Here is a 14,966-nt window from a genome sequence, read left to right as displayed (position 1 = left end):
ACCTCTTCACATTCAGTTTATTTGGTAGAAAACCGAAAATCAATATTCTGTCAATTGACTAATTGACTCTTGCTCTATTTTTCTGTATCTGAACACAAGCATTTGTCAGTAAAACAACCGACTGCATGTTGTAGGATCAACTGAAACCCCCAGATTTGATCAAATAACATACCGGGGCAGCTACAGGCCTGATCCCCTCTCGCCAGGGGCCCCGGAGGCCCCCGAGGCCCCCCTGATGGGACCAATGGACGCGCTGCACCTGTACCCAGTGCGCCTGTCCCGTTTGGAGAAAGTTGGCAGCGCAATGGTTCCGCAGCCTGCGTCTCAAGGGCAAAGGAAATGAGGAAACCGATCACAACAACAAATGAAGACTGCCACATTTCCAGACCTGTGTGTGTGTGTGTGTGTGTGTGTGTGTGTCCGCTGCCTCTCTGCCCGGCTGCTCTGCCGTAGCCGAGCTGCCATGTCAGCGGAGGATGTTATTCTAGGTTTATATATGAGAGGATAAAAAAAAAAAAAAACCGGGAAGATGCGCCTGGAGTGGAAACGTCACATGTTCCGGGGGAGCGACAGCGAGGAGACACTGTGACCGAGCAGCGGAGAGCGATATGCGGCACTGCCGGTCCGCACGTAGCAGCACGGCGGAGGATCGTCACCGGACGAACGTCCTGTAGCTGGACGAGGGCAGTTCTCTCTGCTTGTCGGCGACAGAGAGGGATCGTGATAGCACCAGGTTTCAGCGGGAACCGGGATGAGCCAGGCCCCCCCCGGACCCCCCCCGCCCCCCGAGCAGCTCCCCGGGACCAGGACCAGCACACGGACGGGCTCCTCCGTACGCACAAGGGAACAGCTCGGAAAGTTTGTCCGACTGTCATGTGGAGAGCAGGATCTGTGCACGGTCCGATGTGAAATAGCGACTCGCCTGTGATGGATGGATGTATTTCGACTCCAGCGCCTCGCCGATGAAGGAAACTGTCATTCGACTTCAGGTCGACGTCTCTGGGTGTCGTTTCGATCATTTAGAATAAAATGGACCTAGATAAAGTTCTTCTTCCAGCACCGAGGATGCCACCCTGGGGGGGCTGGAGACTGGAGACTGACAGCGGGATGTCTGCGTCCTTAACCGGACACTGAGTCGAATTGGAGACAGTCGGACAAGGGAACCTTCTGGTTTGGCTCTTTTTGGATTGGCCCAAAAATATTTTTTTGCGTTCCCCTTGGACTCCTGCACAATGGGGATTATGCTGCAAGTTATTCTAGGAATGTTTCAGTTCCTGCTGTTCACCAGAATACCGACGTCTCACGCCAAGGTAATGTATGGCAACCATTTGACCTCAAAAGGCTGCAGGACCGAAGAGGTCAGCCTGCCACCGGCCATGAGATCCATCTCTAGTTCATATTTGTAGTCAATCGATCGCCTTCGATTAACATCCTTTCTGTATGAACACGGTCTGCTGGAAATCACGTGGGGCTTTGTGGAAGTTATCCCCTAGGTCAATGACACTTGTCACTTCTGGCCCTGTGACAGGAAAAATCGCTTGGCTGTATACTAATCTTGTTGGATGCTGGTTTGTGTTACTCAGTAATTACTATAATATCACATTCTGGTATTTATTGACTCCTGTCACTGTCGTAAACTAATTCAGTGCCACTATCTAAGGGCAGCAATTATAAAGAGTTCATAAGCTGTGATGAATAATTCACTCAAGTATCGTAGATCACTCATAAGCCATTGGTAAGACCTACTTTGGGGTTGCCAGGTTGTGAAAAATCCTCCCCCAGCATGGGACTCCTGAAATGGCCAGTTCCTTTTGTAGGAAATAAAGATTCAGGGTATTTAAATCAAGAATCTTGCAATCAACAAGTTTGACTGTTGTCAAAATGTGCCAACAATTTCAACAATTAAATGTGAAGACGACAGTCCAGTTAGCTTAGCTTAGCAGAGAGACTGGGAAAAGGGAAACGGCTAGCCTGGTGTCCTGAGGTTAAAAAAAAAAATCTGCCTTCCAACATCTCTAAAGCTCATTAATAAACATTTTTTAAATTGTTTTGTATAACTTTTACAAATAATAATTAGTGTCAAAACATTGTATTTTTCATCACTTTATTTTAACAACTGTTCCCCCAAAAATTGTCTGGCACATAAACCTGAGTAAAAATGGTTTAATGTTGTTTTTGCACAGATTCAATCAAACTTGATAACTGCTGAGATTGTAAGGAAGAGGAAGATATCTTCAACAGATGGACAGAGCCAGGTTAGCTAGTTAGTTTGCCCTTGTTTTGAGTCTTTGGGCTAAGCTAAGCTAACCAACCGGCTGTAGCTCCATATTTGTTGTACAGGTGTGAATGTAGAACTCTCATCTATCTGTTAGTAAGAAAGTGAAGACGTTTATTTCCCAAGATGTCAAGTTATGAATAATGTATGAGTCTACTACCGTTCAATTTGAGGGGTTCCCTGACGAATCAATGAGCTAGTTAGCTAAACAGAAAAAGCAGGTGTTCTGCTAGAGGAGGTATTTTAGCCGGCGACCTGGCAACCCAAAAGTTGTTCTTGATGACTTAGATATAACTGATCTATAAAACATTGAGATGGTCATTTATGGCCCTGCAACCTGCCATTTTCCATGACTGATTAACCTGTGGACTATTTTAATAGATTAGTTTGTTGTAAAAGGACATGAACACAGAACAAAAAAGCCCAGTGCCTTTTTTCCAGAGCTCAGGGGAAGTCTTCACATTTCTTGTTATGTTTAACCCAGAATCTTAATTAAAGATATTAATATAGCAGAGAAATAAAATGGCAGTGGATAAGATAAATGACTCATACCACTATTCAAGTATCGAAAGTGGCAATTCATTTTCTTTCAGCTGATTTATCAGATCAACAGCCTATAATCGTTTTTGCCCCAAAGCCACTAATTAGCTCACTTTATAATGCTTTACAATGGGTCCCTTACTAGAAAAGTGGTACCTACAATTCTTCATGGTGAAAAAGGTTTACTTTGTGATAACAAATGATTGTATTGATTTGGTCCTCCTGTGACATGATCTCATTTTCTACAACACACACACACACACACACACACACACACTGGCACGTACACAGAGAGACCTGCACGTGCTGGCTTTTTATTTATGTCTAGAGACGTCTCTGTGGAACAAGCAGTGCTCAGAGGCAGTGTGGGATCCAGCCCTGACTTTGCTCTGCTTGTGTACTGTATGTTTTAGTGATTCGTCACCCTAGACACTACATGGCATATGGCAACGTGCACAGAAAAGCCTCTTCACCCGCTCACAGCTGCTGTCTCACACCCGAGACTGTACTCTCATGCCGTCTGCTTCTCAGACTGCTTATTTGAAAAAGGGGGTCATCCTTTTCCTCCTGTAATGAAGAAGCTTGGTGTGTGTGTGTGTGTGTGTGTGTGTGTGTGTGGGAGATAGCTGTAGGGCAAGGTTTTTTTCACACACACACACACACACACAATTGGTCCATCTGTACAGTGTGTTCTGGGAGTGGTTCAGAGTTTGATGTGTTAGACAGTAGACAGACAGCAATACCAGTGCAGATGGCACTGGGCTGGCACAAGTGTGTCCATTCGCACGTGTGTGTGTGTGTGTGTGTGTGTTTTTGTATCTGCGCGTGTGTGTGTGTGTGTGTGTGTGTGTGTGTGTGTGTGTGTGTGTGGGTGTGGGTGTGTGTGTGGGTGTGTGGGTGTGTGTGTATGTGTGTGTGAATGGATGTGTGTCTGTGTGTGTGTGTGTGTGTGTGTGTGTGTTTGAATGGGTGTGTGGGTGTGTGTGAGAGAAAGAGAGAGCTCTTCGCAGATGTGGCTGCCAAAAGGAGGTAATCTTAGCCTTGTGTCAAAGACTGATCCAGAAAAGACACACTTACTGCAGCTCACATCCTACCAGTAACAAAATGACCTCAGTCCCAGCTTAACTCAGAATCACTGTGGGCCAAATCAGTGTGTGTCTGTGTGTGTGTGTGTGTGTGTGTGTGTGTGTGTGTGTGTGTGTGTGTGTTTGTTAGAAGGGGTGGAGCAGTTAAAGGGGCGCAACTGGACAAAGTCTACATTCCCTTACAAATGGCCTTGGTCTTCACACACATAAGTCAAATAATGTGTGTGTGTGTGTGTGTGTGTGTGTGTGTGAGTGTGTGTGTTACAGTGAATAAAACAGAGGGCTGTAAAACACAGATTCTCTTTTTTTGTGTTTTTCAGTAGTAGAGGAAATGTAAAAATACAAAATTTCTTGTGGGTCCTATATTCAGAATCCTCCTTAAGGAACAGTAAATAATAAGAGAGGTTAAAGAACTGGTTCCACAGTACAATGTCTCCTGTGGTTGATATATTATTGTATTTGACATCATTAAATTGTCTATGCAGATGCATCAACGTGTGTGCAGCATTTGACTGTTGTAGCAGCTCAAGGGGTCGTGAGAGCCATCATATGCTTTTGAATGTAAAATCTGAATCTGAGAAGGTTTTTATAGTTATTACTATTTGCCTCCTCCATGTTATCCAGTACAAGTATAAAGTAGCAGGACATGAAAGGACCTCAGAGTTGTACCAATGTATTTAAGAAATAACTTGAGTAAATGGACAGTTAACAAGTATGTTTCTCTCCCAGTGGTGATCCCAGCAGGTGAGACTAAACTCCACAGGGTAACGTGAGGTGAAATGAAAAAAAGCAACAAAATGTGGGATTGATAGATTGCGTTAAACCAAATATGCTGGGTCTCCTCTCAGCTCATATTTTAAAAATGTCATAATTGTCCTGCTCGACGACTCCCAGCTACACACTGACCGTGACAGTTCATCGTCAAGAAATCCAGTGGCAGAATCTCTCAATATCTAACCTGTGCGGGGCTACTGAAAGTGTTTCAAACGCCATAATCCGGTGATAGCCTTGAGGGCAAAGGTACCAGATACAACAGATCCCTCCGTCAGACATTTGTGCAGTTGAAAATATGGTTGGATTTTGGTTGTGAACATTTTCAGTTACAAATTAAAATGGCACAAATAACCCCATTTGTGCATTGAATATTTCATAATTGAGCCTAAAGCGAGGTATGTTTAATTTAGCTGTCACACGACTGTGGGCTTGCTCTTTCCCTCTGGCATGTGTCTCTGTCACTTACCACCATGCATTATTGATCTTTTCCTATTCAGATGCCAGGTGTGAACTATTGTGGTGTTCATTAACAGGAAATACTTTGACATGCAGCCTTGGCAGGTCATGGCTCAAACATGAGATGTATTGGCATAAAATGGTTAGAATCAGAAAAAACGAAAAATGATTAATGGTCAGTAACAGCAGAAATTTGCACTAAATGAGTGATGAAGATGAAGGTTATTTAAAAAATGTCCCTCTTGTGGTTATGATATTTGCTCACAACATTTTTGACCGAAATGTTTTTTAGGTTGACATGATTCTATATTTAGTAAATCCATCGTGCAAATCATGAGAGTCAGCATCAAACACACTGCGGATGATATGATGATATTTTAGGTCTAGAAAAGGATTTTTGTCTTTGATGATTTGATTGAGACCAGGCCAAGTATTACTGGACACTATAGATCTTTCTTTACTTTTCTAACATTTATCTCCTCCACCAAGAAGGAAATGTGATTGGTTCAGTTTATTGTGTGTTTGTTAGCAGGATAACTAAAAAGTTATGGCCGGATGCGCATGACATTTTGATCAAAGATAGGTCTCAGCTATGGTAACAGGTGATTCGATTTTGTGAAGGATCCAGATCTACATCCATGACTTTTATGGAAGGTGAACCAGCATATCACAGATGCTTTTTCTCATGGACTTTTTCATTATCTTTATTTCTTCCTCTAGCTCGCTCACTGGCGGCCGGCAGACTCCCCCAAATCCAGAGAAGGTCGAGAAGGTACATGCCCCGTTCCTAGAAATAATCCTACTTCATCAGGCTGAAAGACTAAAGTTCACGCACTATATTTGTTTGCGTTGGTCCAATAGTGCGGCGGTGGTTGGAGGTGTATTCAAGGAGCGGATGCGAGCCTCGTGACACACTGGTGGAGGTTTGGCGGGAGTTGCCGGGGGAGACCCACCACCTTTTTGTTCCATCCTGTGTGTCGGTGAGGCGATGTGGAGGCTGCTGTGCCGACGAGGCCCTGGAGTGTGTGCCCTCGCTCACACACACACTCACCATGGAGGTATCCACGCGGATGCACTTGCTAAAATCCCGAGAAGTGAAACGGTGAGAGATTTCTGTGATTTAACACGATCTTCTCTCATCTCTGTGCAGCTGATGAGGACCTCCTTCATGAAACATGAGCTCATTGAGTTGCCCTTTGTCGAGCACAGCCAGTGTGAGTGCAGGTAATGAAAACACTTTCATCATCTGTGTTCAAAGGTGGAGATTCATGATGCGCATGCCGTTCATTGACCTCACTGCACCTTTTACGCTATTTTATCTGTTTGCAGATTAAAAGAACAATTCCAGCCAACACCTACAACAAGGTAACACACTTAGTTTCTCCCCCTCATCTTTGTTCTTTCTGTCTTTCTGGATTTTGATCTTTCTGTTGTTGTTAGTCTTAAATTATACTTTGGTGAGCTGCTTTTTGTGAGGTCTGTGCACTTATGATGCCGTTTTAATTCTGCTGCTGATGCTACTAATGCGGAGGAGGTATCCAGAGGAGTGTTTCAGCCACAAACAGCACTGCCTGATGAAATCCTATTAACTATAAGTGGCTTAATAGTGTTGAATCAAGGTTACACTTATCTGCAACTTGTTCTAATATTCATTATTTAATGCCAGCATTCTTCAATTGACTTCAGAAATTTTGTGATATGGGTTGATTTGACCATTTTGGAAATTCTGCTTTGCTTCAAAGGTAAAAAAATAAATAAAAATCACAGGCGAAATCATCTGTGTTATGTCACTCCATTAAACATGTCGGTATTCACTTGGGACGTAATGTTAAATCAATTAACAGTTAAACATTGAAAAAGTAACAAGAATCAATGAGCTTGTGCTTCTTTGAACAGGAAAAGCAGCGATGTCCAGTAAAAAAAAGTAGGGCACTTATTACAGTTAAGGCTGTTAATATGATGCTTTTCTGCAGCCCACTATGTAGTGTAGTGCCTTTAATACATCACATTTTTCATTTGATGGTTGGCAACAACAGGAAATATGAAGGGGTTGGTGGAATAAAACCAGACACCTTGTGGCTACATGTTGTGGTTCTCAGAGAGCTGGCTTACCATGATGCACATTAATAATAAGACTAACAATATTGTTAGATATGACAAATATGTCACTGGGATGAATCTGTAGCAAGTTGATTGTATGCCTTTTTAATGTACAACCAGTGGACTAAAACATAATAGAAACAGAACATAAAAATCTCTGATGTTAGTTTATTAGATTCATTCTAAAAGTTAAAAGAAACCTTTCTGACCAGGAGGTAGATGTTTTGTTGAGGGTCAGCCAGCACTGACAGCTGTAAACCCTGAAACAGACCCTGATCCTTGTTTGTGTGCCTCATACTGCCAGGTCCAACCAGATAATCACTTGATTGCATCTTTAATGTTTATGTCCCCCTACTTCCTGTTTGGATGTGGACATAAATAAAGGATTCCAACGTATGTGTGTGTAGATTTTTGCTTTTTTAAAAGTCAGTCAGGGCTAGTGTGTGTGTGTGTGTGTGTGTGGTCCTGCTGAATCTCTACATGTGCATGTGCACATACTCTTTGCATGAGTGTAATTGTGTGACAGAGTTTTGTGTTACGTATGCTAATATTTGTTTGTATGTGGTATGTGTTAATGTGTGCGTGTCTGTGTTTGTCCCTCAGCGAGTTAGCATCTGTGTGACTCTCTCCCTGCATCCCCTGGGACGGCCCTCATCCTGTTGTCACCATAGTGATGATTTTATCTCCCCTGCCATGTGCTCTCTCAGACTGACGGAGCAGAGTCACGCATCCATGATAGTGAATTAGAGCTACAAAGATAACAGCAGCAGCAGCAGCAGCAGCAGCAGCAGCAGCAGACTCTGTTAATAATGTCAGGGCAGAGCTGGTAAACACTGTCCCCATAATGTTTTATAGTTCAATACAGTTTTCAGCAGATGGGATTAGACAAGCGTGAGATCGAGCAATTAAAGCTGGAAAACCTAAAACCAGAGATAGATGCACTTTCCTTTGAGGGCACCAGCTAAAGTAGTAAATATAAAACTGATTGTGCTCAGTAAATGCTGGACACGGAAAATCGACAAATAGGAAGAAACTACAGGCAGCGTGTGGACGAGGCCCAAAAATACAAAGCTCAATGCATTTGGCGGGAGTTTAATGTATAAGTATAATAACATAGTAATCAATACTTTTTGGCACTTTCTGTGAAGTGATTTATTCCCACTCAGTGGTGGGAGACATACTGCTACTATAAGTGTCCGACTGAATATCTTTCAGCCTAACACATAATCATTTGGATAATCAGTTGTGGAGTGAAGTTAAAGTACCTCAGAATTGTTCTGAAGTACAGCACATTAAATGTTCTCAGTTAATTTCCACCACTGGTCGTAGAACTTTTAAATTCATAAATTTCGAAAATATACAACAAAACCAATAATGTGACAAAAGTTGGACAGAGTTAAAAAATAAAATACAGATAACAAACTAATCATATCAAAAGTTACTTCTATCTATTTTCTAAAAACATATTACATTAACACTAAATTTGCAATGCTCACTTGAAATCCACTTAACCCCGACTGTTGTGTGAAAGTTCTGTTAATGGACTTTAAATAAAATGAAATGTGTCTGATCAAATGATAAGTAACTAATGCAAATCTTAACAAACATTTAACAAGGATATGCAGTAAATTGAGATCATGTCAGGATATTTACTCGGTAATGGACACTCATTTTATTATAGTGTTTGTTGTTGCTTACAAATTAAAAATTAAACTACTTCGATTAACTGTGTGTTACATAGTGTGTGTCTGATGTTCTCAGGTCGTATCTGAAGCCAACAAGAAAAGACAAGAAAAGGGAGAGGGGAAAGTCCAGACAGAGGACAAGTGGAGCCTTCAGAGCTGCGTATGTTGAATATTCAGTTTGCACATTTGATTTTTTTTCTTTTAATCAGTTACAAGCTTTGAGTTTGAGTTTTTACTTGTGTTAGACATTATTTTTTTCAATTAGCCTCAGTGTGAATGTTTGGATTAGAAAAACAAACTAGGTTATCTGGTTTACATTATTACTGAAGGACAATTTGTTTTACAGCCGCACCAGTCAAGGTCTCTCTCTCACACACACACACACACACACACACACACACACACACACACACACACACACACACCTTACTTCACATTGGTGCAAATACTGTAAGTCCAGTTCTTTTCGCGTAATCCTGCTGACAAACTATCAAACTATCAAACAAACAAATAAATACAAGTAATAACATAGCCTCCTTGATAAATGAATAATTCTTAACTCTGTTCATTCAAGGTCAGTTAGAAAGATTCAAGGACAGTAAAAACATTTGGAAACTATTAACCTGTTGCACTGCGATCGGAGAGGAAAATGATGTGCCGTGATCCCCATGTTTCAGTCCAGAGCAGTGAAGGACAAACTAGTTAGCGCTCTTTTCCCTCCAACTTTTTTTTTTCCATCTGCTTCCCCTTCACTTTGCTGTCTGTCATTTCCATCCCCCAGGGGCCAGAGGTGGCTCAGTTTGGGTGTGATGTCCCTCAGCACCCATCCATCACTCAGAACAGGCTTTATTCAGACTCTGGCAGGGGTGAAATCTGGGTATTTACCCCCAAATGCCGCGTCCTCTGTCCATGCCAGCGGCAGGCGTGGTCATCAGGATGTGAACAAAGATGGCCTCTCTGTGCCTCATTAAGTAACTTCATTTGGTCCGACAGCCTCCCGGGAAGACATTGGCAGAACCAGCTCCAGTTAATGGACCAACTGACACAGGCAACTTTCTCAGACTCACAGAAGGTACAGAGCGTCTGGAAGAGAAACTGAAGGCCTCACAGGCGACTGACTATAGGCATCACAGGCAAGTGACTATTACCATGGAAACGGACAGAGCGACGGATGGACAGAAAGAGCAGGGAGTTTGTCAGCAGCTCAGGACACAATGTCCCGCATTTGTCATGCATCTCCCACACTCTGCATTGTGTGTGTGTGTGTGATTCAGACAGGCACTGTGCAGGTTCAAACAAGCGTTACATTTGATTTAAATCATGCTAATGACCTCGAATGGGATCAACGTCAAAATGGCTACATCTTTAGAGCATGTATTGGTCCTAGAGAGTGGCTCGTACAGCAATGTCAGAAATATTCATTCGTCCAACACTTTTGGACGAAATACCTGGAAAACGAATGACATTCCCATCAGGCACTGCAGTGCTTCTAAGTGAGGCTGGAGACTCTAGTTAATCAATTACTTCTCACCACACTCCTTTTACCCCTCTCTCATGCAGGACCCATGCTCCCCCCACTCTTCCTCCACCATCCACTCCTCCTCCTCCTCCATCACCTCCTCCCACCACCTTCTCTTCCTCTCCGTCTCCCTCTCCGACGCCTTGTAGCCGCCCATGCAAAGGGAGGAAGTGGGCATTGGATGCAACATCATGTCAGTGCCGCTGCAAGATCAGAGCCGAGAGCTGCAGCAAGAAAGGCCGTAGGCTCAACCCTCACCGCTGCAGGTCAGTCCACACGCACAACCAAGAAATATCTGCCGCATGAACTTTTGTTACTGGTTTTTGAACATACAGGTATGTGATTTAAACCCAATACTCTGAATTTAAATCTAATCAGTAAAGGATCTTGAACGGGAACTGGCTGTGTCTCATACAAATTGAAGCTGTATGTTCTCATTCCAGAGCATCTTCCCATTGCTCCTCTGTTGTAGCCATAATTCAGTTTACATGTGGGTTTTAAGATATCTAAGTAGAGATTCTGATCAATAGATCAGTTGTTTGTTGCAATGAGAAAACTTTGCAGGGTCGACACTTTGACTCCTTGAGCAAGACACCGAACCCCAAATTGCCTCCAGTGTGGTCATATTTGATTTTGGACAAAGTGCATTTATATGCTCACATCATCTCCAAACTCATATTGTGCAGAATTGAATAATCCAACACATATGGGAGCATCAGCTGTGTAGTTGTATAAAGTATTTCATGCTAAAACTCTGTTTATTACTTATTGTTCCAGGTGTGATGCCATAAGGACTTGACGTGTCTTTCCACTTTCCTTTCACCTCCTTCTCTCCACCTGCCCCTGCTGATTCATCGTCCTCTATCAGCTTCACTGCCATGGAGCATACAGACACTTGGACATCCACTATCTCAGATTGAAGGAAATATTAGCAGCAGAACCTGTAGTAGCGCCCTAGTAAAGCAACACGTGCAGTATTGCAGCCTGAATATGCTGTAGATCTAGGTGTGTTTGTGTGTGTGTGAAATCAGATAATCTTACAACCTCCTCGCTTTTGTGAAACGGCTTCCATCAGGCCACATGTACATGCATGCACAGACATGTAGAGCAACAAAACTCACGCAGTGAGTGGAGGAATGAAAGTGGCTGAAAGGGTCCAACTTTGAACCAGAAAAAAAATCTTCCTTGGTGGACACATGCCCACAATCTTCCTGTGGCTTGGAGGTTGGAGCTGAGAAATGACTTTCTTCTGCAGAAATACAGGAGAACAGTGGAAAGGGGAATGATCATACTGTACAAGAGCAACAGCGCTAAAGTGGCCCGGTCTTACACAGACATCCTACTGTACGTGTTGATGCTTCAGGAGAGGCCAATGTTTGTGCAGACGATATGAAAAACATTGGGAACACGGGCACACGCTCAGACGCACCAGGAGAACACAGGATATGCACATGAACTGGCACCCCAGTGTGCGTGGACCTATAGTTGATCTGAATGCTGGGATGGCGTGTATCTGTGTGGTCTCCCTCTGAAAGACCCAGATGGGTTATCCCTGCAGCCGTTCTCTCTCATTCAAAGCGCATGACCACGGGGCTGGCTCTCCAAGCCGCTTTCCGGCATTTGTTTAATTTGGGCCTTTTGTCTCCATCTTTTTCTCGGCACCTCGATTGAAAGCAGCCGCTTTGCCTCCCTTTGCCTCTCTTTGCCTCGCTTTTAGGCAGTGAGGAGAATGACAATAATGAGGAACTGGCGCCTGTCCACTGCTTCACACACACAAACATTCACACTTGTAATACCAGGAACACTGCAAATGCAGACACACACACAAACACAGACACACACACACACACACACACACACACACACACACACACTATGTGAAATGAATGCAGGTAGCCATAAGCTTTTGTTCAGTTCCAAATAAATGTCAGTTGTTTATATTTGTGATTTAATGCAAAGTCTTCTCATTGTCTTATTCTTCACAATGTGTTATATGCTTGAGTTTTATATTTTTATTATAATTCTGTAAAGTTGATTGAAAAGATATTCTATATTGCCGAATGTGTCTTTGTTTTGTTTTGTTCATCCTTAATCCATCGGCATAAAGAGTCGTGCTGGGTGGCCGGCTATGAACACACCCGGCATCCAAACCGATACCCAAATGTATTGAATTTAAACAGAGACGGCTCACACGGGCCACAAACGGGAGACTATATACATTATAATGTGTATTTCAAACAATCAGTGGGGCAGCGTTGTCCGCAGCACTCAGAAACCAAGCAAATAGCAGTTCCCAGTGCTGTGAAAGGAAAACATGTCTGTTGTTGTTACATGTTCGAGCCGGGATGGAAAGAGTATTATTCATTCAGAACATGACTTGTTTATATTCCGACCGAATCTCACGGTATTACTCCACGATAGCTCACGGCTGCTCGGCTGCTGGGTGGGAACCGGGATTTGATTTGCGTCTGGTTCAGAAAGGGTGAGGTCTTGAGCTGCTTGCCAGTCAGCATGACGAGCTAAAGCCAGAGCTCTGCCACTGTGACGAGGACCCACAGTGGCAGGTCAGGGGGTTTCAAACCCATCCCCAAGAAACAGTATCTTTGAAACTCCATCATTCATGTCCATACTCTCCCCTAGGATTCATGTCATCCTGCTGATTGAACAATAGTCACCTTAAAAACAGATTTGCGGTCCAGAGTCGGAATTATTTCTGTGTCAGCCTCGAAGCAAAAGAATCTTGTTTCCGTGGCCGGTGTTATAAGCTCTGTATTTATACTGTCCTGTGATGAGTTTTTTTTTTTGGTCACGCTCAAGTTAATTGTTCAGTGTTTGTTATTACTGTTAATCATCATGCTTCAATCACTACCTCTATATCATAACATATTAATGACCAAGTATTAGAGCATCGTTGTTACTCTCTCTGTGTTATTTCACACCTCTTTTGAGATTAAGATGTTTTTATTTACACTTGGCAATAAAGCACGGTCTCCAGTGTAGAGACTCGGAGCAGCACCAGATTATGTAGTGATAATCACTGGTTTGGAGGAAAATATAGGAGATTTCTGAGAGTGCATTTTAATGATCTGAGAGGACACATTTTTTTCTCAAGAGGAGAGCTGACCTGGCCGTCAGAGTATAGACCAGACACTGTGTGATAATGTGGAACAGGACATTGTTTCCCAAAGCATTTGTAGGCTCAAACTAATGGTGACCGTTCTTGGCTTTAAAGGAATGCTCTCACATTTTGGGAAAACCACCAATTTGCTCTCTTGCTGAGAATTCAATGAGAAGATTGATACAACTGTGCCTCAATGGTAGATATGAAAATCATGTCAGCAGTCGGTTTAGCTGACCTTTGCCGGAAATGGCGAGCATGCCTGTGTCAGAAAGCGACAAAATGTATGTAGAAGAACCAAAACTGTAGAATAATCTGTATAAAATGAGAGCGTGAGAACATGACGTTGTAGTTTTACAGGGGTTATGCCCCGAAAGATTTGTTGGGTCTTAGAAATAGTCCTGCTCATGACCCCTTGTGAAACGTATTTATACTCAAGTTTTTAACTTGAGTATAAATACGTACAGATATACTGATTTCATTACTTTTGGACCATCCAAGCTAGTCTTCCCCCTGTTTTCAGTCTTTGTGCTAAATTAAACTAACTGACTGTTGCTACATATTTATGATACGCAATAAGATTTACAAATAGAAAGTTCCCAGCAAATTATTCTTGTCTCACATTTAAAAGGCAGTATTTCACTCAGATATACATATATACCGACATGGCAATGATCAATCTTCTCATCAAGACCCTAAGAAAAGTGTATTTCCCCAAATTCAAAACTCCCCTTGTACGTTGGTCTTGCTCGCAACTTTTTTTATGCTGACGCTTTTTTCTTTTTTTGGGGGTGTGTAAACTGATACATTTTCCAAGCTTAATATCTTAATAATATGGGGATTTTGTGTAAAAGCAAACAAATGACTTGGGAAACCATGGACCTCAGTAAAGACTGCACTTGTGTTGGAGATTGCAAAGCACATGTTCTACATTAGTCTGAAAGGAGAAACAACAACAACATAAAAGAATTATGTTAAGGGAAGAACTGATGGATGTACTCCGACTGAAAAGCTCCAATCATGCAGACATTCATAATATGTTTAAAGAAATGTGGCCCTAAGATGACTGGGGCTCCTATTGTTGTGACCAGATTTTCTCATAACTATTTTAAGATATACAGCTTTGGCATATAAATATCATATTCAAATGTCCTACTCTAGTGTGAGTGTCAAACATCAGCGTGCTTTGTATCCACACAGTCTACATTGCACTGTAAAGGTACCCCTCGTCTCGCCTCCAGTGTCTTAGTAGCCTAGAGAACCCTTACTAACTATGTAACATTTTATAATCTCTAATACTCAGCCATGACCTTGTGTATGACGTACAGGATATGTTAGAAATGTATTTGTAACTTCATTTCGGCTGTACTTTGCAAATGAATCCCCTCTCTGCCAATACATTGCACTACTGTAG

The 14,966-nt window shown here is 42.5% G+C and overlaps 1 protein-coding gene across 2 annotated transcripts; it reads left to right on the top strand.

The window, feature by feature from the left end:
* Nucleotides 1–13,454, top strand: vegfba (vascular endothelial growth factor Ba). 2 transcript variants are annotated; one of them, XM_035650266.2, is made up of 8 exons: nt 18–1,310; nt 5,851–5,902; nt 5,992–6,188; nt 6,281–6,354; nt 6,460–6,495; nt 8,992–9,075; nt 10,476–10,700; nt 11,212–13,454. In XM_035650266.2, the coding sequence occupies exons 1-8, from the start codon at nt 1,233–1,235 to the stop codon at nt 11,231–11,233; spliced, it is 768 nt and encodes a 255-aa protein (XP_035506159.1). In that variant the 5' UTR covers nt 18–1,232; the 3' UTR covers nt 11,234–13,454. The 2 variants fall into 2 exon arrangements, with proteins under 2 accessions (XP_047190352.1, XP_035506159.1); XM_047334396.1 differs by lacking the exons at nt 10,476–10,700; nt 11,212–13,454 and adding an exon at nt 9,909–10,469 and having other exon boundaries at nt 1–1,310.
* Nucleotides 13,455–14,966: the final 1,512 nt, after the last annotated feature.

The sequence above is a fragment of the Scophthalmus maximus genome, chromosome 9 (assembly GCF_022379125.1).
Source record: "Scophthalmus maximus strain ysfricsl-2021 chromosome 9, ASM2237912v1, whole genome shotgun sequence".
NCBI lineage: Eukaryota > Metazoa > Chordata > Actinopteri > Pleuronectiformes > Scophthalmidae > Scophthalmus > Scophthalmus maximus.
The sequence above is the reverse complement of the archived record's forward strand: the minus strand, read 5'-3'. Positions and strand labels throughout refer to the sequence as shown.